The sequence below is a fragment of the Oncorhynchus mykiss genome, chromosome 4, assembly GCF_057628025.1.
Source record: "Oncorhynchus mykiss isolate SJ-2025 chromosome 4, ASM5762802v1, whole genome shotgun sequence".
Taxonomy (NCBI): domain Eukaryota; kingdom Metazoa; phylum Chordata; class Actinopteri; order Salmoniformes; family Salmonidae; genus Oncorhynchus; species Oncorhynchus mykiss.
The window spans coordinates 9,756,976-9,781,660 of record NC_143025.1 but is presented as its reverse complement, the minus strand read 5'-3'; the positions used below and the strand labels follow the sequence as shown (position 1 = coordinate 9,781,660).

The 24,685-nt window shown below is 44.5% G+C and overlaps 1 protein-coding gene across 1 annotated transcript in view; it reads right to left on the bottom strand.

Moving 5' to 3' along the window:
* Window positions 1–860: 860 nt before the first annotated feature.
* LOC110522720 (secretory carrier-associated membrane protein 2) overlaps window positions 861–24,685 on the bottom strand; it is a 29,611-nt gene continuing 5,786 nt past the window's right edge. The window contains 9 exon segments of the mRNA XM_036968616.2: window positions 861–2,751; window positions 3,634–3,661; window positions 3,663–3,746; window positions 4,163–4,264; window positions 14,252–14,411; window positions 19,034–19,162; window positions 22,711–22,825; window positions 23,250–23,336; window positions 23,505–23,582. Of these exon segments, the coding sequence (XP_036824511.1) occupies window positions 2,611–2,751; window positions 3,634–3,661; window positions 3,663–3,746; window positions 4,163–4,264; window positions 14,252–14,411; window positions 19,034–19,162; window positions 22,711–22,825; window positions 23,250–23,336; window positions 23,505–23,582 (924 nt within the window). The 3' untranslated portion in view covers window positions 861–2,610.

Below are 24,685 nucleotides of genomic sequence, written 5' to 3'. Positions count from 1 at the left end.
TCCTGCAAAGAAAACCACAACAATCTGTTCCATTGGTTAGCTACATAGTACAACAGGTACAGCCTCCTCCTTGCCTCCCTCCAGTGTTCAAACTCTGACTGCTCCTCGCCTCGTCGACCTCGATTCCTTTGTTCGACTTATAAATAGCTGCCCTGCCGTGTAATGTACCTGTGAAGCGTCAGGAGAATTCCACTGGGTCGCTGTGTCTTACAGCCTGGGATCTGAATGAGTGGTGTGCAGGGTCAGGTGGTTGGCTGGGATGCCGTCTGGCCCATTTGTTGATAGCAGAGGTATGTGAGGAGGAAGAGGAGAGGGAGGAGGATGAAGAGGCGATGGTTGGCTGGGACGCTGTCTGGCCCATTTCATGAAGGTGGAGTAGGAGAGGGGGGAGGAGAAAGAGGAGGCGGAGGAGGCTTGGTTGTTATTCTGGCCTGCACCCTGGAGAGAGGAGAGCATCAGCTGCTGTTCTGTGTGTTCTTTATTGCAAAGTCACTGCAGCATCAGACAGTGTAGTGGTGGAGTGGGTCAAGGGTCAAGGTGGAGGAAATAAAAGGCTACAGTGCATTTCAATATTGGTCCCATTCCAATACTTCAGAATTGCATCCTTCCTTCCTAGTTTCCTAAAAGTAGGCTGCATCTCTAGTCAAAAAGGAGAGCACTTTGTAGGGAATTAGGGTGCCATTATCTCGGTACTGATATGACCGGAGTGGTGAAGGCAATGCAGCAGAAGCCTTGCTCTCACCTGTCCAATTAAAATGTTAGATTAGTGATCACTTCAAGGAAGGAAGAAACGGATTCATTCCCAAACCACACGTATGTTATGTTAACTTATCTTCCTTTAAAAACAACAATTGTATCAATTAAAGCAAACATTTTTTTATTAGAAAAATGCTACAAGTTTTTATAATTTGAATGTCAAAAAGGCCATATAAAATTCTCCACTCCTAAAACAATGCAGGTCAAAGGTTATATTCACACAGATATGAATTAAGAAAACAAAATCTATTTCAATATCAATAGTATTTTTATGATAAGTAACACTGATTTGAGATACATTAAAAAAAAAACTTTAGTAAACCAATAGATCAAATATTACATTCTTCATGATCGATTTGCTTTGTTGATTTTTTGATTTAAGTCTTACATTTAAACCGCCACTTATACAAATGTATACATACATTGCTCCTGTGAATGTGGCAAATCAAAATGATAAAATAGATTGTTTACATCAATCCAGTCACAAATCATTTAAGTACTTGATCTTTTGTCTAATCATTTGTGTTACAGTAAGAAAGACATCTCAAATAAGAGCATATATCTTATTGTTTGACCACTCAGCTCTACTTTGTCCAGCTCTAATTTTGAGTGACAAGCGCTTCCCGACCTGAGTTACCAAAACACTAATCAAAAGCAGAGCAAAGAGCTATTTCTCATTGTTCACATGATGAATCTGTTGGTGGCGTGAGTTTGTCAATCTAAATGATACCATTTTCACACTACTGAGCTGAGCTGAACAGAAGTCTACTGGCCTGGTTATTCATCCAGCATAGTTGCCTGAACCGTGCTGGAAAGGACAATGTGAAGAAAAAAAAAAAGTGTGTGTACAGCACGATTCAGGTCGACACGATAGTATGAACGATGAGCATGTGTCATACATTTTTTTTTTTTTTTTATATATAAAAAAATAGTTCTTTAATAACGGAATTTCTCCCACAATAAAAAAGAGCAAAATGGTTGGTTAACGTAGGAACCAATGGCTACAGCGACAAACTGGAGAGACACTGGTCAAGGCACACGTCAAGGTTTTGGTCAAAAGGTATAGTCCATTCCAAAAGCCAAGTTTACCAGGCAGGGGTATGAAAATGACAAACTTTGGTTCCGGGGTGAACTGTCCCTTTAAGTTGAATAGGACAGCCTATACTGACAATGGGGTGAACTGTCCCTTTAAGTTGAATAGGACAGCCTATACTGACAATGGGGTGAACTGTCCCTTTAAGTTGAATAGGACAGCCTATACTGACAATGGGGTGAACTGTCCCTTTAAGTTGAATAGGACAGCCTATACTGACAATGGGGTGAACTGTCCCTTTAAGTTGAATGGGACAGCCTATACTGACAAACCAACCTGCTGTTAAATATTCAAGCCATTCTTACACAACACCTGTCTCTCATTGCCAAAGCCAATACTCTACACATACAGCAGGACTATGTACAACATGAAGATATTGGAAACAAAGTACCTCATTTTGACGAAAACTATCTGAAAAGGCTAATGAAATGTTGTGGATCTGAAGGTGCGTTAGTTTGAGGTGATTTCTAAGTATAATGGAACATATGCATCTAATAATTACAGTAGCCCTGGTAACTAATAACCTAGGTGATTATCATAGTCTTATGAGACAGAGTACACACTTTAAACGTCATTATATTTTTCATTCAGGTTTCACCCTGCTAAAAGCAACACTCGTGGTCTTCATTTGTACATTGAAATTAAAGGATGCTGAAAAGACACCATTGTTGAGAGACTAAACCAGTGGTTCCTTTACAACAGAGTCTCAACGGGTGGAGAGTGAAGGGGGTATCTGGGGGTTGAGTTAGCCCGGCCTGGGTCTAGTTGTTCCCCTGGAAGGCAGTGGAGGCGGCTGCGGAGGTGGCAGCCGTCTGGAAGGTCTTGTTGGTGAGCACGCCCTGGGAGAACTCCTGCTGGGCCTTCTGGAAGCTGGCCCCGGTACGCCTGTACTGGCTGTGCACCTGGGGGAGGACACCACATCATTAGGGGTTATAGTATAGAATGTATAGCAGGGCTCTCCAACCCTGTCCCTGGAGAGTTACCGTCCTCTAGGTTCTCTCCAACCCTGTCCCTGGAGAGCTACCGTCCTCTAGGTTCTCTCCAACCCTGTCCCTGGAGAGCTACCGTCCTCTAGGTTCTCTCCAACCCTGTCCCTGGAGAGCTACCGTCCTCTAGGTTCTCTCCAACCCTGTCCCTGGAGAGCTACCGTCCTCTAGGTTCTCTCCAACCCTGTCCCTGGAGAGCTACCGTCCTCTAGGTTCTCTCCAACCCTGTCCCTGGAGAGCTACCGTCCTCTAGGTTCTCTCCAACCCTGTCCCTGGAGAGTTACCGTCCTCTAGGTTCTCTCCAACCCTGTCCCTGGAGAGCTACCGTCCTCTAGGTTCTCTCCAACCCTGTCCCTGGAGAGCTACCGTCCTCTAGGTTCTCTCCAACCCTGTCCCTGGAGAGCTACCGTCCTCTAGGTTCTCTCCAACCCTGTCCCTGGAGAGCTACCGTCCTCTAGGTTCTCTCCAACCCTGTCCCTGGAGAGCTACCGTCCTGTAAATTCACTCCAATCCTAATCTAGCACACCTGATTCTAATAATTAGATGGTTGATAAAATTAATCAGGTTAATTATAACTTAGCCGTAAGAAGCATCCTGATCTCACCAGCTTACATTCTGTTTAACTACATGGATACAGTCACTACACCGTGGTTAAATTCCTAAAATCAACTGGATGAGGTCAGAGGTTCCTCCCCTCTGACCTTCTCATCTGATGGGTTTTGATGAGGTGGTGAGGATGCGAGGAATCAAGGAAATGCAATAGAGATTCTCCCAGGGAGTTACGGTAACGCCACGTACCATCCACAGCAGGATGACTGACAGCACAGGCAGTGAAGAAGTAGGCCACCACCATCATGATGGCTCCCACCGCCTTGTTGGAGGCGAAGGCCAACAACGAGGTGATCCAACCACTGGAATCAAGAAGAAATCAATATACGGTAAATTGTTTAATTTAGTCGAACGCGGAAATGCATTTTCCTTTGAAATTGTTATAAAATATACATGTTAGTCACCATTGAACAATTATATGGTTTAAAGTCACAATATTTATAGAATGCACTATATATACAGTGGCAAGATAAAATGTTTGTGAACCCAACAAAGCATCTCAGAGTGCTGATCTAGGATCAGGTCCCTCATTGCCATTATACTCATATTTATTCTGACCTAAAAAGGGAAAACAGATCCTAGATCAGTACTCATAATCTTGGTCTGGTGTATATGGGCCCTGGTTGGACTGGTGAACACACACAGATTGAAGATAAAAAACAACATCAATTTGACATCCATAGCATCCCACTCACTCAGACCTGTTCCTCACACCCACCTGTTTCCCAATTTGGGGAAGCCCACAGACTGGATAATGAACACCACCACTTGGCAGAAGAACACAAAGAAGAAGAAGAAGTAACTGAAGGAGCAGTCCGACCTGCAGAGACCCAGGGTTTAGAGAACACAGAATTAAATAACACCATTTGGCAGTAAATTGGGAAATAAAAGCCTTATTTCTTTTTTTTTTTAAACACTTCACTGTTTCTCTGTGTTTGGACAGGATGCCAACAGTTAGAGCAGTAAAAAGGACATGTTTTGTCATACGGTCTGATATACCACGACTGTCAGCCAAATCAGCATTCAGGGCTCGAACCACCCAGTTTATAATATATAAATAATACTTTTACCTTGCTACAGCAATGTTTCAAATCAGTCCCTCCAGTATCTTGCAATTGCATACTTTTTTTTAGCTAAATCAACAGCTTACAAATGTGACCAATCACCATTAACCAATCAGCACTTTTACCGCATAAAATGGTTAAATCAAGCCACACTTAAACAAACCTTTCATCCCGGCAGTGCATTTTTTTGTATTTTTTTATTATTATTTAAAAAAAAATGTTTTACCCCTTTTTCTCCCCAATTTCGTGGTATCCAATTGTTTTAGTAGCTACTATCTTGTCTCATCGCTACAACTCCCATACGGGCTCGGGAGAGACGAAGGTCGAAAGTCATGCGTCCTCCGATACACAACCCAACCAAGCCGCACTGCTTCTTAACACAGCGCACAGCCAACCCGGAAGCCAGCCGCACCAATGTGTCGGAGGAAACACCGTGCACCTGGCAACCTTGGTTAGCGCGCACTGCGCCCAGCCCGCCACAGGAGTTGCTGGTGCGCGATGACACAAGGATATTCCTACCGACCAACCCCTCCCTAACCCGGACGACGCTAGGCCAATTGTGCGTCGCCCCACGGACCTCCCGGTCGCGGCCGGTTACGACAGAGCCTGGGCGCGAACCCAGAGTCTCTGATGGCACAGCTGGCGCTGCAGTACAGCGCCCTTAACCACTGCGCCACCCGGGAGGCCCTGTCAGTGCATTTGTGACAAATTTGAAAATGAACTATTCTGCATGCAAATATCACACACAAAACACACTGAAATCCTGGGATGGACTTTAAAATGCTCTTTGTGATCCACCAGATAAACAAGGCCTTGTTGTCAGCCGAAGCACAGTGGCATGCAAACCAATTGGATGCACAAATTAGCTATATGCAAACATGAAAGATTATAGAATCTCTTATTAATTAAATAACTTCTTGTGAAGATCAGTAGGTCCTGGTAAACTCAGTAGGTCCTGGTAAACTCAGTAGGTCCTGGTAAACTCAGTAGGTCCTGGTAAACTCAGTAGGTCCTGGTAAACTCAGTAGGTCCTGGTAAACTCACTAGGTCCTGGTAAACTCACTAGGTCCTGGTAAACTCACTAGGTCCTGGTAAACTCACTAGGTCCTGGTAAACTCACTAGGTCCTGGTAAACTCACTAGGTCCTGGTAAACTCACTAGGTCCTGGTAAACTCACTAGGTCCTGGTAAACTCACTAGGTCCTGGTAAACTCAGTAGTTCCTGGTAAACTCACTAGGTCCTGGTAAACTCAGTAGTTCCTGGTAAACTCACTAGGTCCTGGTAAACTCAGTAGGTCCTGGTAAACTCACTAGGTCCTGGTAAACTCAGTAGTTCCTGGTAAACTCAGTAGGTCCTGGTAAACTCAGTAGGTCCTGGTAGGTCCTGGTAAACTCAGTAGGTCCTGGTAGGTCCTGGTAAACTCAGTAGGTCCTGGTAAACTCAGTAGGTCCTGGTAGGTCCTGGTAAACTCAGTAGGTCCTGGTAAACTCGGTACGTCCTGGTAAACTCAGTAGGTCCTGGTAAACTCAGTAGGTCCTGGTAGGTCCTGGTAAACTCAGTAGGTCCTGGTAAACTCGGTAGGTCCTGGTAAACTCGGTACGTCCTGGTAAACTCAGTAGGTCCTGGTAAACTCAGTAGGTCCTGGTAAACTCGGTAGGTCCTGGTAAACTCGGTACGTCCTGGTAAACTCAGTAGGTCCTGGTAAACTCAGTAGGTCCTGGTAAACTTGTAGCGGTATTTATTAGAGAGGGGTAAAGAAAGCTTTTGTTCGGGCGCCAGGCAGGTATTAACCATGCCGAAAGGAAAAGAGTAGAATAGAAAGAACCACTACCAGACCCACACACATCAGCAGAAGAGACTGCCTAGAGTGTAGCCTGTTTACCAGATAGCCAGTGGAGAGAAAAGAGAATACACACCATATAAAACCCACATCACAGCACAGGGGTAACCCAAACAAGAATACCTCATACAATAATACTAATACTAATAATGGCAGAGCAATTCAACAGCAACTTCATACAAGAACGAACCCAGTCATCAACATAGGATTTGCAATAATCTGTATTATTTTCTAGTAGATGAGTGCAGAGGGTATGAATGTGGGGGGTGTTCATCGACACAACAAAGGCCTTAAAAATGTCCAGTCTTCTCAGCCACATGTCATTAGTACATCTCAATACAGTTCACATAACAATACACAATTGGCAAGCAACCTCCCTTTTAACTAAAATGTCCAAATACTTCAGGCAGGGCAATAATAGTCCAGCTCTAATGCACTTCAATGGGAAGTGCATTGGAAAAATAGAGAGTCTGTTTCAGGGTAAAGCACTGGAACGATAGAGGGAAGAGAAAAAGAGAAAGAGAACAAGAGAGGTCTTAGCTGTGGTCTTCAGGCGTGCAGGTGTACTGTCTGACTGTCCGATGGTTTGTATGTTAACGCTTCGCAACAATGTTGCTACTAATCCATGCGATCCATAACGGGCGTGGTCCCAAACAAAAACAACCACGACCTAGAGCGATTACACCGATGATTGAGTTAAATAATCTATAAACTACACACGCTGAAAACAAACAAAACTTCTGCAGCACAGCACACACAATCAAACTGTCGCGCCACCAAAGAGCCCCTCCCCAAAGAGCTGAACGAGCTCTCTTTATATTCTTCTTCCTTACTGCTCATGCGCTCTTAAAGTGGCAGTGCACGGTGAAGGCTCTGTGCAGATTTCGCCACACTCCTCCCCCCATGAAAAAACAATGCCTGTAGAAACAGAGAGGATGCAGGCTTTGACAGGTTCATGTTCCTGCTACACAAAACCAGGGAAGTCCTCCTCATCAGAGTCCTCCACGAAGAGGTCCTGCAGGTGTTGCTTTTGCCTGCGATCCAGCTCTTCTGCCGTAGGGTAGCAGGGCTTTAGGTCAACAACATGCACTGTCCTGACATCTTCCCCAGTGTCCTCCAAACAGACCAAGTAGTTCACTGGTCCCAACTGCTGCACTACACGGTATGGACCTTTCCATCTCGAAGCTAGCTTGGCAGTGAACTTCTTAGATGCCTTTGACAGATGATGTGAACGTACCCAGACACGAGACTGGGGTGGAAAACACACGTCTCGTCTATGTTTGTCATAGTTTCTCAGCTGTCGTTGTTTGGCTTTGGTTTTGCTGGCCTCCACTCTGGCTAGCAAGGTGTGGTGGTGTTGTACGGCATCAAACGCTGGGCAGTCAGGTGAAACATTCGAACTTTGCAAGACCCTGTCCATCGGTCCTTTTAGTGGTCTTCCCAGGTGGAGTTCGGCGGGAGTGACCCCAGAAGTCTCCTGCACGGCAGAGTTCAGTGCAAAGCGAAATTCTGGAAGATGCTGATCCCACCTTGTGTGCTGATCCCCCACGAATGAAGCAATCATCCCCTTCAGGGTTCGGTTTACCCTCTCGGTCAGGTTGGTCTGAGGATGGTAGGCTGTGGTCAGCTTGGCAATTACACCCCAGTAGGTACAGAGCTCTTTGTATATTCCTGATATGAACTGCGGACCTCGGTCAGAGAGGATTTGGTCCGGAATTCCGAATCTGGTAAAAACCTCCCTTCGCAGAATTAGAGCAATGGCTGATGCAGTGGCTTTGCGGAGGGGAAACAACTCCACCCAGTGTGTGTAGTAGTCCACTACCACCAATAAAAATTCATTCCGTGTCCCCCGGCTGGGAGGAAAAGGTCCCATGAGGTCAATTCCCAACATTTCATTTGGATGGTTCACCACGGTCTGCTGCATTTTCCCGGCAGGTCTGCCAATGTCTGGTTTGTATTTCTGGCAGACTTCACACTGCTGTACAAACTTCCGGGTATCAACCCACATGCCTGGCCAGTAAACCACATCTTGTAGTCTTCGATAAGTTTTAAAAACTCCAAGATGGCCACTCATGGGATTGGCATGATAAGCTTGGATTATCTGGTCACACAATGTAGAGGGAATGAAGACGCGATAATGGGTGCTGTGTATTCCATCCCCTCTTGGAGTTTTCCGATACACTTTATCCTGAATTATGCTATACTTATCATTGAAGCGACTCTTGGAGTCTTCTTCAGACAGACTCTTGTGGATCGCCATGATGGCAGCATCCTTCTGCTGTGCTCTCCATACACTCTCATCATCCAGAGGAAAGGAATCATCCAGACATTTAGCGGTAGTATAGGTACTGCACAAGGGAGGACAAACATTGGCAGTCTCTGTAATCCGAGAAAGGGCATCTGGTACAACGTTCAGTTTTCCTTTGCGATACTCAATGATGAAGTCAAACTTCTGCAGTCTGATAGACCAGCGAATAAGACGGCTGTTGGTCTTGCCTGATGCCAGAACCCACTGCAGAGCAGCGTGGTCTGTGACAACGGTGAAGATCTTTGCCTCCAAGTAGTAGCTCCATTTCTCCAAAGCCCAGACCACAGCGAGGCATTCCCTTTCAGTCGTTGAATAATTCCTCTCGGCTGAATTAAGGGTGCGACTTGCATAGGCAAGAACTTCTTCTGTTCCAAGTCCTGTTTGTTGAGCCAAGACTGCTCCAAGTCCTGTTTGACTTGCATCCGTGTACACAATGAAATGAGCATTCAGGTTAGGATGTCCAAGCACTGGAGGAGTAATTAGACTGTTTTTGAGTGCTTCAAATGCACCTTGGCATGCAGGGGTCCATTGGAATTTCACACCTTTCTTCTTAAGGTGATTGAGGGGTTCGGCTACCTTTGAAAAGTCAGGCACAAACCTGTGGTACCATCCAGCCATACCCAGAAACCGCTGAACAGCCTTGATGGATGTGGGAATTGGGAATTCCTGCACGGCTGCAACTTTGGCTGGATCTGCATGGATACCTTCAGCATTAACCACATGACCAAGGAACTTGAGTTCTGGCAGACAGAAACGACACTTCTTCAAGTTCAAGGTCAAACCTGCAGCCTTTAGTCTGTCGAAGACGGACTGAATGTCTTGCAGATGATCCGCAACAGAGGAGGAGTAGATTATGATGTCATCCAGATACACAAGACAATTTCTACCCCTCAGATCTCCCAGGACAGTCTCCATCAATCTTTGGAAGGTTGCTGGAGCATTCTTCAAACCAAAAGGCATGACTTTGAAGGAGTACAAACCAGCAGGGGTGACAAAGGCAGTCTTGTCCTGACTAGCGGGATCCATTGACACCTGCCAATAGCCACTGTTCAGATCCAGATTACTAAAGATGGATGCTCCTGCCAGAGATTCCAGTATGTCATTTATGTTTGGTAGAGGGTAGGCATCACTTTCTGTTATGGCATTCGGCTTCCTGTAGTCCACACAGAATCGATATCCACCATCTTTCTTAGGAATCAGGACAACCGGAGAAGCCCATCCGGAAAAAGAAGGTTCCACAATTCCATTCTCCAACATGCTTTTGAGCTGTTCATTGAGAATGGCCAGTTTGGCGGGGGACAGCCTGTAGGGACGCTGCTTAATAGGGACCTCATGCCGGGTATAGATTTTATGTTTGAAGACGGTTGTACGGCCGAGTGTAAGAGTACAGACCTCACTGTTCACGTCCAACATCTGGGATAGCTGCCACCTTTCATCATCCGACACACATGCCTGTTCCACCGCTTGTTTGATGTAGAAATCAGCATCAGGTTTGCTTTTGCTCTCGGATAGAAGGGGGGGTACGGCGGTAATCAGGGTGATAGTTGGGTTCTCAGACTTCACTGGTGGAACATGTTTTTGTCTTTGTCTCTTTATATTTTCTCTGTCTCTGACTTGACCTTGTCCGGACTCTGCATAATGTAGCAGGCTCCAACCTGAAATCAGTGCATTACCAGGTTGAAATGGATGAGGCTGAGAATAGTCAGAGTGCAGCCGATAGGAGGGTTCGGACATCGAGATGGTCAGTCCACTGAAGAACAGGAAGTCTAGGCCAAGGACTACAGCAAATGCAAGGCTTGAATCTGCAAGAATTGCCACAGGAAGGTTAATAGTCTCACCATGCAGTTGTATTATTATACTAATCCAGCCCAAGGGAGTGGTAGGTTCTCCATTGGCCAAGTACAATGGTCCCTCCTCCCATGTTCGTAGCTCCTCATGAGGTAATGCCATGTTCTGCCACAGGGCCTCTTGCATCAGGGTGTAAGATGCCCCTGTGTCGATTATGGCCTTCCCTCTCCAGTTCCTAACAGTCAGAGGAACCAATAGTTGTTGCGGAATAGGAATAAGACCGCTAGCTGTGCTGTCTAAAGGCTTCACGGTGGGCATTAAGGCTGACCCAATTGTATGCAAGCCACCACGCCTGTCTAGACTTTCAGTCTTCGGTCCTTTCCGACCTTTTCCTGAATCCTGACGCTGGACATAGAGCGGGCAAGAATCTGGAGGATGTTGGACTTTACACCTCCAACACATAACTGGACTTTTGTCCTGGATCTTGGGTACAAATATCTGAGACGGTTTAGCCCCAGGAGAGTTATTGGTATACTGGGATGAGGGAACCGGGTTTTTAGTTTGGAGGTGGCGCTTCCAGTCCTTCTCAAACTGAGTCCCAAGCCGCACCAGATCATCCACATTTTGCACACGTTCTCGAAGTTGACTAGCAAGGCGGGGAACCATGTTCTTAAGAAGGAGTTTGACCATCTCCTGCTCAGTAATGTCAGCCTTCCATCTTCTACATAGAACTCGATAGGAGAAGGCAAAGTCCCGTATTGGCTCTGCTTCACCCTGGACTCTGTTACGAACACGTTCCGCCAGTTCATCCCCATAGTCCTCTGAGAGGAAGGCTAAGAGGAATATTTTTTGAAACTCCTCCCAGGTTGACACATGTTCACGGGCTATCTCCCACCAGTCTCTTGCTGTACCATGGAGAACACTGCGGAGGGTGGCCAGAACCTCCAAGTCAGTAAGGGGCCGGATAGAAAGAAAATCATTACACTTAGATAAGAAAAACAGTGGATCAACATCATCTTCTGGGCTGCCAAAAGTGGGGAAAAGTAGTTTGATAGGGAGGGAGCGCTCTAGAGGAGGCATGACAGTGGCAGCGGGAGTTCTGTTGTTTAACAGTATCTTCAGAGGGGTTTTTGTAGTACTACCTGTTCCTATTACCTTACTGGCCAAGCCAGTGGCAGAGGTAAAACCTGAGGGCGGTGCAGAAGATTTGTCCAGAAGGGAAAAGCACTGCATTACCTCCTGGTGCAGCCCTTCCAGTTGAAGGTCTGTGGCCTTCTGTGCTTTTTCCATCTCATTAACGGTGTCCTTTTGAGTCTGTTCAATCAAAAATCGTAGTTCCCCTGTGAGAGAGTTCTTCATGTCCTCCATAACTTCCTTCAGATAAGAACACACTCCCTTCACAACAGAGGCTGACTCCTCTGCTCTCCGTTTTTGTTCGTCCTCAAGAAAGAGTATGACTTGATGATGGTTAGTTTCCATTTGTGTTTTGAACCGGTGCAGTTTTCCTTGAATATCCTGCTTCAGAGAATCTTGTAAATATTTCTGTCTCTGAACAATTTGTTGTTGGTTTTCCTCCATTTGACAGGGAAGGTAATCCAACCTCCTCTGCATATCTGTCTGATGAGCCTCCACACATTCACTGAGTTTGCGAATGGCATTCTCCTGCATTGTCAAACTATGATTGGTGTGTGTCCATTGATGTTCCAGTTGTCCAGGGATCACAGAGACACCTCTCCCAGTCTCTCTGGACAGGGTAACCGGAAGGGTTTGAGGGGAGGGTAATGGTGGAGATGTTATAGGTGAGCCAGAAACCTGGGGATTAGGGTCAGTGCTATCCAACTCCATTAGTTCATTAAGTCCTTCCACAATGAAAGAATCCCGAACATGATTACCATCAGGTGTGTCCACATTGACACAGTATGGGGTTCCAACAAAAGACATGATTCAACCTTGTGTGGATGGTGTCATGGGTGTTTCTCTTCAAGTCCCTGTTCGGGCGCCAATTCTGTAGCGGTATTTATTAGAGAGGGGTAAAGAAAGCTTTTGTTCGGGCGCCAGGCAGGTATTAACCATGCCGAAAGGAAAAGAGTAGAATAGAAAGAACCACTACCAGACCCACACACATCAGCAGAAGAGACTGCCTAGAGTGTAGCCTGTTTACCAGATAGCCAGTGGAGAGAAAAGAGAATACACACCATATAAAACCCACATCACAGCACAGGGGTAACCCAAACAAGAATACCTCATACAATAATACTAATACTAATAATGGCAGAGCAATTCAACAGCAACTTCATACAAGAACGAACCCAGTCATCAACATAGGATTTGCAATAATCTGTATTATTTTCTAGTAGATGAGTGCAGAGGGTATGAATGTGGGGGGTGTTCATCGACACAACAAAGGCCTTAAAAATGTCCAGTCTTCTCAGCCACATGTCATTAGTACATCTCAATACAGTTCACATAACAATACACAATTGGCAAGCAACCTCCCTTTTAACTAAAATGTCCAAATACTTCAGGCAGGGCAATAATAGTCCAGCTCTAATGCACTTCAATGGGAAGTGCATTGGAAAAATAGAGAGTCTGTTTCAGGGTAAAGCACTGGAACGATAGAGGGAAGAGAAAAAGAGAAAGAGAACAAGAGAGGTCTTAGCTGTGGTCTTCAGGCGTGCAGGTGTACTGTCTGACTGTCCGATGGTTTGTATGTTAACGCTTCGCAACAATGTTGCTACTAATCCATGCGATCCATAACGGGCGTGGTCCCAAACAAAAACAACCACGACCTAGAGCGATTACACCGATGATTGAGTTAAATAATCTATAAACTACACACGCTGAAAACAAACAAAACTTCTGCAGCACAGCACACACAATCAAACTGTCGCGCCACCAAAGAGCCCCTCCCCAAAGAGCTGAACGAGCTCTCTTTATATTCTTCTTCCTTACTGCTCATGCGCTCTTAAAGTGGCAGTGCACGGTGAAGGCTCTGTGCAGATTTCGCCACAAACTCAGTAGGTCCTGGTAAACTCACTAGGTCCTGGTAAACTCACTAGGTCCTGGTAAACTCAGTAGGTCCTGGTAAACTCAGTAGGTCCTGGTAAACTCAGTAGGTCCTGGTAAACTCAGTAGGTCCTGGTAAACTCACTAGGTCCTGGTAAACTCAGTAGGTCCTGGTAAACTCAGTAGGTCCTGGTAAACTCAGTAGGTCCTGGTAAACTCACTAGGTCCTGGTAAACTCAGTAGGTCCTGGTAAACTCAGTAGGTCCTGGTAAACTCACTAGGTCCTGGTAAACTCAGTAGGTCCTGGTAAACTCACTAGGTCCTGGTAAACTCACTAGGTCCTGGTAAACTCACTAGGTCCTGGTAAACTCGGTAGGTCCTGGTAGGTCCTGGTAAACTCAGTAGGTCCTGGTAAACTCAGTAGGTCCTGGTAAACTCAGTAGGTCCTGGTAAACTCAGTAGGTCCTGGTAAACTCACTAGGTCCTGGTAAACTCACTAGGTCCTGGTAAACTCACTAGGTCCTGGTAAACTCGGTAGGTCCTGGTAAACTCGGTACGTCCTGGTAAACTCAGTAGGTCCTGGTAAACTCAGTAGGTCCTGGTAAACTCAGTAGGTCCTGGTAAACTCGGTAGGTCCTGGTAAACTCACTAGGTCCTGGTAAACTCGGTACGTCCTGGTAAACTCGGTAGGTCCTGGTAAACTCAGTAGGTCCTGGTAAACTCAGTAGGTCCTGGTAAACTCACTAGGTCCTGGTAAACTCAGTAGGTCCTGGTAAACTCACTAGGTCCTGGTAAACTCACTTGAAGGCCTTGTAGGCAGGTCTGTACCAACAGAGGAAGGAGCAGGGGGCAAACAGGATGAGCCAAAGAATGGACAGGCCAAAGTTCACACCAAAGGACGTTTCCACGGTGAAGTAGAGCAGACAGGCCAGCAGGTTGAGGAACAGAGTCACACAGTGGACTGGAGGGAGGGAGAAAAGGGGGGGGGGGGGGGGGGGTTGTGTTCATTAGGTACCAAACGGAAGAAAACTGACTGGAACAGGGTTAAGGCAACCTGGACTCATTTTTGTTTCACGTTGCAAAATGCTTTCAATGTGAACACGCCCTTAATGAATGCACCCCTAATGATACAATGGTTATGAGGTTATAGTGACAGACTGTAAGCTTTCATTTAAGGGTATTTTCATCCATATCAGGTGAACCATTTTTAAATCACAGCACTTTTTGTACATACTCCCATTTTAGGGGACCAAAAGTATTGGGGCAAATTCACTTATGTGTATTAAAGTTGTCAAAAGTTTAGTCTTTGGTCCCATATTCCCAGCACAGAATGATAACATCAAGCTTGTGACTCTAACTTGTTGTATGCATTTGCTGTTTGTTTTGGTTGCGTTTCAGATTATTTTGTGCCCAATAGAAATGAATAGTAAATAATGTAGTGTAATTTTGGAGTCACTTTTGCTGTAAATAAGAATATAATATGATTCTAAACACTTCTACATTAATGAGGACGCTACCATGATTAGACAGTCCTGAATGAATCGTGAATAATGATGAGTGAGAAAGTTACAGACGCACAAATATCATGCACACAAGACAGTTTGCACTGTTCTGTGAAGGGAGGAGTACACAGCGTTGTACGAGATCTTCAGTTTCTTGGCAATTTCTCATATGGAATAGCCTTCATTCATTTCTCAGAACAAGAATAAACTGACGAGTTTCAGAAGAAAGACTGTTTCTGGCCATTTTGTAATCGAACCCACAAATGCTGCTCCAGGTACTCCACTAATCTAAAGAAAGACAGTTTTATTGCTTCTTTAGCTGTGCTAACATAGCTGTAAAAGGGTTTTCTAATGATCAATTAGCCTTTTAAAATGATAAACTTGGATTAGCTAACACAACGTGCCATTGGAACACAGGAGTGATGGTTGCTGATAATGGGCCTCTGTATGCCTATGTAGATATTCCATTAAAAATCAGCCGTTTCCAGCTACAATAGTTATTTACAACATTAACAATGTCTGCACTGTATTTCTGATCAATTTGATGTTATTTTAAAAGGACAAAAAAAATAGCTTTCCTTTCAAAAACCTGGACATTTCTAAGTGACCCCAAACTTTTGAACGGTAGTGTATATAGAGAGGCATAGATAGGTATAGATATAGATAGATGGGTACAGGTACAGATATAGATGGGTATAGGTATAGATGGTACAAGTACAAATATAGATGGGTACAGATATAGATGGGGACAGATATAGATGGGGACAGATACAGATATAGATGGGTACAGATATAGATGGATACAGATATAGATGGATACAGATATAGATGGGTACAGATACAGATATAGATGGGGACAGATGATGTTTCCACCCCCATGCTTCACAGTAGGTATGGTGTTCTTTGGATGCAACTCAGCATTCTTTGTCCTCCAAACACGACGAGTTGAGTTTTTACCAAAAAGTTATATTTTGGTTTCATCTGACCATATGACATTCTCCCAATCTTCTTCTGGATCATCCAAATGCTCTCTAGCAAACTTCAGACGGGCCTGGACATGTACTGGCTTAAGCAGGGGGACACGTCTGGCACTGCAGGATTTGAGTCCCTGGCGTCGTAGTGTGTTACTGATGGTAGGCTTTGTTACTTTCGTCCCAGCTCTCTGCAGGTCATTCACTAGGTCCCCCCGTGTGGTTCTGGGATTTTTGCTCACCGGGATTTTTGCTCATGACTTGTTGTCATTGCGTGGAGCCCCAGATCGAGGGAGATTATCAGTGGTCTTGTATGTCTTCCATTTCCTAATAAATGCTCCCACAGTTGATTTCTTCAAACCAAGCTGCTTACCTATTGCAGATTCAGTCTTCCCAGCCTGGTGCAGGTCTACAATTTTGTTTCTGGTGTCCTTTGACAGCTCTTTGGTCTTGGCCATAGTGGAGTTTGGAGTGTGACTGTTTGAGGTTGTGGACAGGTGTCTTTTATACTGATAACAAGTTCAAACAGGTTCCATTAATACAGGTAACGAGTGGAGGACAGAAGAGCTTCTTAAAGAAGAAGATACAGGTCTGTGAGAGCCAGAAATCTTGCTTGTTTGTAGCTAACCAAATACTTATTTTCCACCATAATTTGCAAATAAATTCATAAAAAATCCTACAATGTGATTTTCTGGATTTTTTTTCTCATTTTGTCTGTCATAGTTGAAGTGTACCTATGATGAAAATTACAGGCCTCTCATCTTTTTAAGTGGGAGAACTTGCACAATTGGTGGCTGACTAAATACTTTTTTGCCCCACTGTATGTACAGATGTACAGGTGTAGATATAGGTGTTACAGGTATAAATGTGTACAGATATAGATGGGTACAGATATAGATGTGTACAGATATAGATGGGGACAGATGCAGATATAGATGGGGACAGATATAGATGGGGACAGATGCAGATATAGATGGGGACAGATATAGATGGGGACAGATATACATACCTGTATAGATGGTACAGGTATAGATATCGATGGGTACATGTATAGATGGTACATGTATAGATAGGTATGTATGTATGTATAGATATAGATGGTACATGTATAGATAGGTACGTATGTATAGATATAGATGGTACATGTATAGATACGTATGTATGTATGCATGTATGTATATATATATATATATATATATATATATATATTTATATATATATACATACATACATACACATATATATATATATATATATCTATATATACACAGTGCCTTGCGAAAGTATTCGGCCCCTTTGAACTTTGCGACCTTTTGCCACATTTCAGGCTTCAAACATAAAGATATAAAACTGTATTTTTTTGTGAAGAATCAACAACAAGTGGGACACAATCATGAAGTGGAACGACATTTATTGGATATTTCAAACTTTTTTAACAAATCAAAAACTGAAAAATTGTGCGTGCAAAATTATTCAGCCCCCTTAAGTTAATACTTTGTAGCGCCACCTTTTGCTGCGATTACAGCTGTAAGTCGCTTGGGGTATGTCTCTATCAGTTTTGCACATCGAGAGACTGAATTTTTTTCCCATTCCTCCTTGCAAAACAGCTCGAGCTCAGTGAGGTTGGATGGAGAGCATTTGTGAACAGCAGTTTTCAGTTCTTTCCACAGATTCTCGATTGGATTCAGGTCTGGACTTTGACTTGGCCATTCTAACACCTGGATATGTTTATTTTTGAACCATTCCATTGTAGATTTTGCTTTATGTTTTGGATCATTGTCTTGTTGGAAGACAAATCTCCGTCCCAGTCTCAGGTCTTTTGCAGACTCCATCAGGTTTTCTTCCAGAATGGTCCTGTATTTGGCTCCATCCATCTTCCCATCAATTTTAACCATCTTCCCTGTCCCTGCTGAAGAAAAGCAGGCCCAAACCATGATGCTGCCACCACCATGTTTGACAGTGGGGATGGTGTGTTCAGGGTGATGAGCTGTGTTGCTTTTACGCCAAACATAACGTTTTGCATTGTTGCCAAAAAGTTCAATTTTGGTTTCATCTGACCAGAGCACCTTCTTCCACATGTTTGGTGTGTCTCCCAGGTGGCTTGTGGCAAACTTTAACCAACACTTTTTATGGATATCTTTAAGAAATGGCTTTCTTCTTGCCACTCTTCCATAAAGGCCAGATTTGTGCAATATACGACTGATTGTTTTCCTATGGACAGAGTCTCCCACCTCAGCTGTAGATCTCTGCAGTTCATCCAGAGTGATCATGAGCCTCTTGGCTGCATCTCTGATCAGTCTTCTCCTTGTATGAGCTGAAAGTTTAGAGGGACGGCCAGGTCTTGGTAGATTTGCAGTGGTCTGATACTCCTTCCATTTCAATATTATCGCTTGCACAGTGCTCCTTGGGATGTTTAAAGCTTGGGAAATCTTTTTGTATCCAAATCCGGCTTTAAACTTCTTCACAACAGTATCTCGGACCTGCCTGGTGTGTTCCTTGTTCTTCATGATGCTCTCTGCGCTTTTAACGGACCTCTGAGACTATCACAGTGCAGGTGCATTTATACAGAGACTTGATTACACACAGGTGGATTGTATTTATCATCATTAGTCATTTAGGTCAACATTGGATCATTCAGAGATCCTCACTGAACTTCTGGAGAGAGTTTGCTGCACTGAAAGTAAAGGGGCTGAATAATTTTGCACTGCCAATTTTTCAGTTTTTGATTTGTTTAAAAAGTTTGAAATATCCAATAAATGTTGTTCCACTTCATGATTGTGTCCCACTTGTTGTTGATTCTTCACAAAAAAATACAATTTTATATCTTTATGTTTGAAGCCTGAAATGTGGCAAAAGGTTGCAAAGTTCAAGGGGGCCGAATACTTTCGCAAGGCACTGTAGATGGTACATGTATAGATAGGTACGTATGTATGTATAGATGGCACATGTATAGGGATGTACAACAATTAGCCCTGTTCTCCTGCCATGCAGACAGAGCAGTGCCTGACATTACAATATACCGTGAGGTAACATCTTTGCTGTATTTAACAAAAGCAACTAACCAGTCTAACCAGTAGTGCCACACACACACACACACACAGTGTACTTACGCATCCACAGATAGTACAACATCTGGCAGACCCTCCGGTGCTCCATGGGAATCTCCACCGAGAAGTCCTGGTAGAAGCAAGGATTTATGGGAAAAGCCTTGGGAAAAGGTGGCCAGTTGTTGTCCTTGCCTAATTGAAATAAAAATGGATTGATTAATATGTCATCATTCACTTTTTTCCCCAACAGCTCTATTGTAAGAATCATCTTTTTCCCCTTATCCGTGCTAGATTACGGAGACGTAATTTATAGATCGGCAGGTAAGGGTGCTCTCAAGCGGCTAGATGTTCTTTACCATTCGGCCATCAGATTTTCCACCAATGCTCCTTATAGGACACATCACTGCACTCTATACTCCTCTGTAAACTGGTCATCTCTGCATACCCGTCGCAAGACCCACTGGTTGATGCTCATTTATAAAACCCTCTTAGGCCTCACTCCCCCCTATCTGAGATATCTACTGTAGCCCTCATCCTCCACTTACAACACCTGTTCTGCCAGTCACATTCTGTTAAAGGTCCAAAAAGCACACACATCCTTGGGTCGCTTGTCTTTTCAGTTCGCTGCAGCTAGCGACTGGAACAAACTGCAACAAACACTCAAACTGGACAATTTGATCTCCATCTCTTCATTCAAAGACTCAATCATGGACACTGACAGTTATGTTTGCTTTGTGTGACGTATTGTTGTCTCTACCTTCTTGCCCTTTGCGCTGTTGTATGTGCCCAATAATGTTTGTACCATGTTTTGTGCTGCTACCATGTTGTTGCTATGTTGTGTTACTACCATGCTGTGTTGTCATGTGTTGCTGCCTTGCTATGTTGTCGTCTTAAGTCTCTCTTTATGTAGTGTTGTCCCTCACCGTGATGTGTGTTTTGTCACACACACACACTCTTTTTTTCTGCCTTTTGGTAAATTCCTCATAGGAATTTCAGTTTACTTCCTGATTTGAATTGATACGGGTTGATCCAAACCTACTAAGAGGCTACTGTGAGGAGAAGGAGAGGGTAGGATATGTTCAGAGGTCTATGGTGTGGGGAGAAGGAGAGGGTAGGATATGTTCAGAGGTACAGTTGAAGTTTGAAGTTTGCATGCACTTAGGTTGTAGTCATTAAAACTTGTTTTTCAACCACTCCACAAGTTTCTTGTTAACAAACTATAGTTTTGGCAAGTCGGTTAGGACATCTACTTTGTGCATGACAAGTAATTTTTCCAACAATTGTTTACAGACAGATTATTTCACTTATAATTCACTGCATCATAATTCCAGTGGGTCAGAAGTTTACATACACAAAGTTGACTGTGCCTTTAAACAGCTTGGAGAATTCCAGAAAATGATGCCATGGCTTTAGAAGCTTCTGATAGGCTAATTAACATCATTTGAGTTAATTGGAGGTGTACCTGTGGATGTATTTCAAGGCCTACCTTCAAACTCAGTGCCTCTTTGCTTGACATCATGGGAAAATCAAGAGAAATCAGCCAAGACCTCACAAAAAAAACTGGAGACCTCCACAAGTCTGGTTGTGTCTTGGGATTTTCAATTTCCAAATGCCTGAAGGTACCACGTTCATCTGTACAAATAATAGTACGCAAGTATAAACACCATGGGATCATGCAGCCGTCATACTGCTCAGGAAGGAGACGCGTTCTGTCTCCTAGAGATTAACGTACTTGGGTGCGAAAAGTGCAAATCAATCCCAGAACAACAGCAAAGGGCCTTGTGAAGATGCTGGAGGAAACAGGTACAAAAGTATCTATATCCACAGTAAAACGAGTCGTATATCGACATAACCTGAAAGGCCATTCAGTAAGGAAGAAGCCACTGCTCCAAAACCACCATAAAAAAGACAGACTACGGTTTGCAACTGCACATGGGGACAAAGATCATACTTTTTGGAGGAATGTCCTCTGGTCTGATGAAACAAAAATAGAACTGTTTGGCCATAATGACCATCATTATGTTTGGAGGAAAAAGGGGGAGGATTGCAGGCCCGAAGAACACCATCCCAACCGTGAAGCACGGGGGTGGCAGCATCATGTCGTGGGGGTGCTTTGCTGCAGGAGGGACTGGTGCACTTCACAAAATAGATGGAATCATGAGGCAGGAAAATTATGTGGACATATTTTAGCAACATCTAAAGACATCAGTCAAGGAGTTAAAGCTTGGTCGCAAATGGGTCTTCCAAATGGACAATGACCCCAAGCATACTTCCAAAGTTGTAGCAAAATGGCTTAAGGAGAACAAAGTCAAGGTATTGGAGTGGCCATCACAAAGCCCTGACCTCAATCCTATAGAAAATGTGTGGGCAGAACTGAAAAAGCGTGTGAGGCTAAGGTAGGATATGTTCAGAGGTATATGGTGTGAGGAGAGGAGAGGAAGGATCGAGGTATATGGTGTGGGGAGAGGAAGGATAGAGGTATATGGTGTGGGGAGAGGAAGGATAGAGGTATATGGTGTGGGGAGAGGAAGGATAGAGGTATATGGTGTGGGGAGAGGAAGGATAGAGGTATATGGTGTGGGGAGAGGAGAGGAAGGATAGAGGTATATGGTGTGGGGAGAGGAGAGGAAGGATAGAGGTATATGGTGTGAGGAGAGGAAGGATAGAGGTATATGGTGTGAGGAGAGGAAGGAGAGAGGTATATGGTGTGGGGAGAGGAAGGATAGAGGTATATGGTGTGGGGAGAGGAAGGATAGAGGTATATGGTGTGAGGAGAGGAAGGATAGAGGTATATGGTGTGGGGAGAGGAAGGATAGAGGTATATGGTGTGGGGAGAGGAGAGGAGAGGAAGGATAGAGGTGTATGGTGTGGGGAGAGGAAGGATAGAGGTATATAGTGTGGGGAGAGGAGAGGAAGGGTAGAGGTATATGGTGTGGGGAGAGGAGAGGAAGGATAGAGGTATATGGTGTGGGGAGAGGAAGGATAGAGGTATATGGTGTGAGGAGAGGAGAGGAAGGATAGAGGTATATGGTGTGAGGAGAGGAGAGGAAGGATAGAGGTATATGGTGTGAGGAGAGGAGAGGAAGGATAGAGGTATATGGTGTGGGGAGAGGAAGGATAGAGGTATATGGTGTGGGGAGAGGAAGGATAGAGGTATATGGTGTGGGGAGAGGAAGGATAGAGGTATATGGTGTGGGGAGAGGAGAGGAAGGATAGAGGTATATGGTGTGGGGAGAGGAGAGGAAGGATAGAGGTATATGGTGTGAGGAGAGGAAGGATAGAGGTATATGGTGTGAGGAGAGGAAGGAGAGAGGTATATGGTGTGGGGAGAGGAAGGATAGAGGTATATGGTGTGGGGAGAGGAAGGATAGAGGTATATGGTGTGAGGAGAGGAAGGATAGAGGTATATGGTGTGGGGAGAGGAAGGATAGAGGTATATGGTGTGGGGAGAGGAGAGGAGAGGAAGGATAGAGGTGTATGGTGTGGGGAGAGGAAGGATAGAGGTATATAGTGTGGGGAGAGGAGAGGAAGGATAGAGGTATATGGTGTGGGGAGAGGAGAGGAAGGATAGAGGTATATGGTGTGGGGAGAGGAAGGATAGAGGTATATGGTGTGAGGAGAGGAGAGGAAGGATAGAGGTATATGGTGTGAGGAGAGGAGAGGAAGGATAGAGGTATATGGTGTGAGGAGAGGAGAGGAAGGATAGAGGTATATGGTGTGAGGAGAAGGGAGTGAGTGACCTGTTGAGGTTCCCCTGTTCTGCAACTCCTTCTCACTGTGCTCCAGGTCTGCAGCCTTCCGCTCCAGCTCCTCCTGCTGCCTCAGCAGGCTAGCCTGGCGTGCAGCCTCCGTCACCTGGAGGGACAGGAAGAGAGAGAGGACAGGTGTCATTTTGGCTTGAATGTTGGCTGTATTGTTCACATACATACGTGATATAACATTAGGCTATTCCATTTCTCATCACATGTAACCACATAAATAGTTTGAGGTAAACAATATATACTTTTGCTCATGGGTGTGGAGAGGTGTGTCCCTTTCTGGCCAATCAGCTCGTTTATGGACCATATATTGGTCCATTTTAAAAGGGAGCTTGATTTGGCGAACCCTAACCCCCAGAAGCAAAATCTTCCATATATCTTCTTTAAAATCAGTATTGGACAAGTAGACAGTCAAATATGGAAAAGGAAAAAGTTCATATTTTCATTCTTATGTGAAGACATTGATGGCTTATGGTTCCATTGTAAACTAGTGACCAGCATCATCCGGCGTCATCACTGACCTGTGGGCCGGGCTCTGTTGACGGCTGCAGCACGGCAGGCTGGGAAGGGATCCTGGAGGCCGGCATGGTGGGCCCTGATAGGCTAACCTGAAACAGGAAATACACATGGCAGACTGAGAAAAAGCAGGGCAAAAAAACACACAATACAGTAATCTGTGATCAAATGGGGCATCAGTCTATTCAATGTCAGTTCCTGTAGTTTTGATCAGTGTGTGTGTGTGCGCGCATGCAGGGGTAAAAAGCAAGTGATCTTACCGTCTGATGGTCTGGGAAAGGGTTAAATTGATCAATGTGGTCTACGTCAGAGTTGGTCACTTGTGTAACCGAGGGATCCTGAAACAAAACAACACGTTTCCTCTTCAGTATATGCAACAATCAGCTCATTCTCATTAGCATTACGTTCAACGTAATTATAGTCTCATTTAATAGGCCTATCAATCCATTGCAGAAAGAAGGTGTGATGCAACAATGGCGGCCTTCACATGTGACGTTCGTAGCCTTCAATAACAGAACTCATATAAAAAGAGATTGCTTATGAATTATTGTGATATTTCGGAGGCCGAATAGCTCAAGAAGCTTATTTTCCTGAAGTAAAAAAAAGTGTATGGAACGTCAGTCACGGACAACCGCACTCAACCCAGAGTCCAGTTGATATGTCAACCCAGAGTCCAGTTGATATGTCAACCCAGAGTCCAGTTGATATGTCAACCCAGAGTCCAGTTGATATGTCAACCCAGAGTCCAGTTGATATGTCAACCCAGAGTCCAGTTGATATGTCAACCCAGAGTCCAGTTGATATGTCAACCCAGAGTCCAGTTGATATGTCAACCCAGAGCCCAGTTGATATGTCAACCCAGAGTCCAGTTGATATGTCAACCCAGAGTCCAGTTTGTCTTGATATGTCAACCCAGAGTCCAGTTGATATGTCAACCCAGAGTCCAGTTTGTCTTGATATGTCAACCCAGAGTCCAGTTTGTCTTGATATGTCAACCCAGAGTCCAGTTGATATGTCAACCCAGAGTCCAGTTTGTCTTGATATGTCAACCCAGAGTCCAGTTGATATGTCAACCCAGAGTCCAGTTTGTCTTGCTATGTCAACCCAGAGTCCAGTTTGTCTTGATATGTCAACCCAGAGTCCAGTCTGTCTTGATATGTCAACCCAGAGTCCAGTTTGTCTTGATATGTCAACCCAGAGTCCAGTTGATATGTCAACCCAGAGTCCAGTTGATATGTCAACACAGAGTCCAGTTTGTCTTGATATGTCAACCCAGAGTCCAGTTTGTCTTGATATGTCAACCCAGAGTCCAGTTGATATGTCAACCCAGAGTCCAGTTGATATGTCAACCCAGAGTCCAGTTGATATGTCAACCCAGAGTCCAGTTGATATGTCAACCCAGAGTCCAGTTGATATGTCAACCCAGAGTCCAGTTGATATG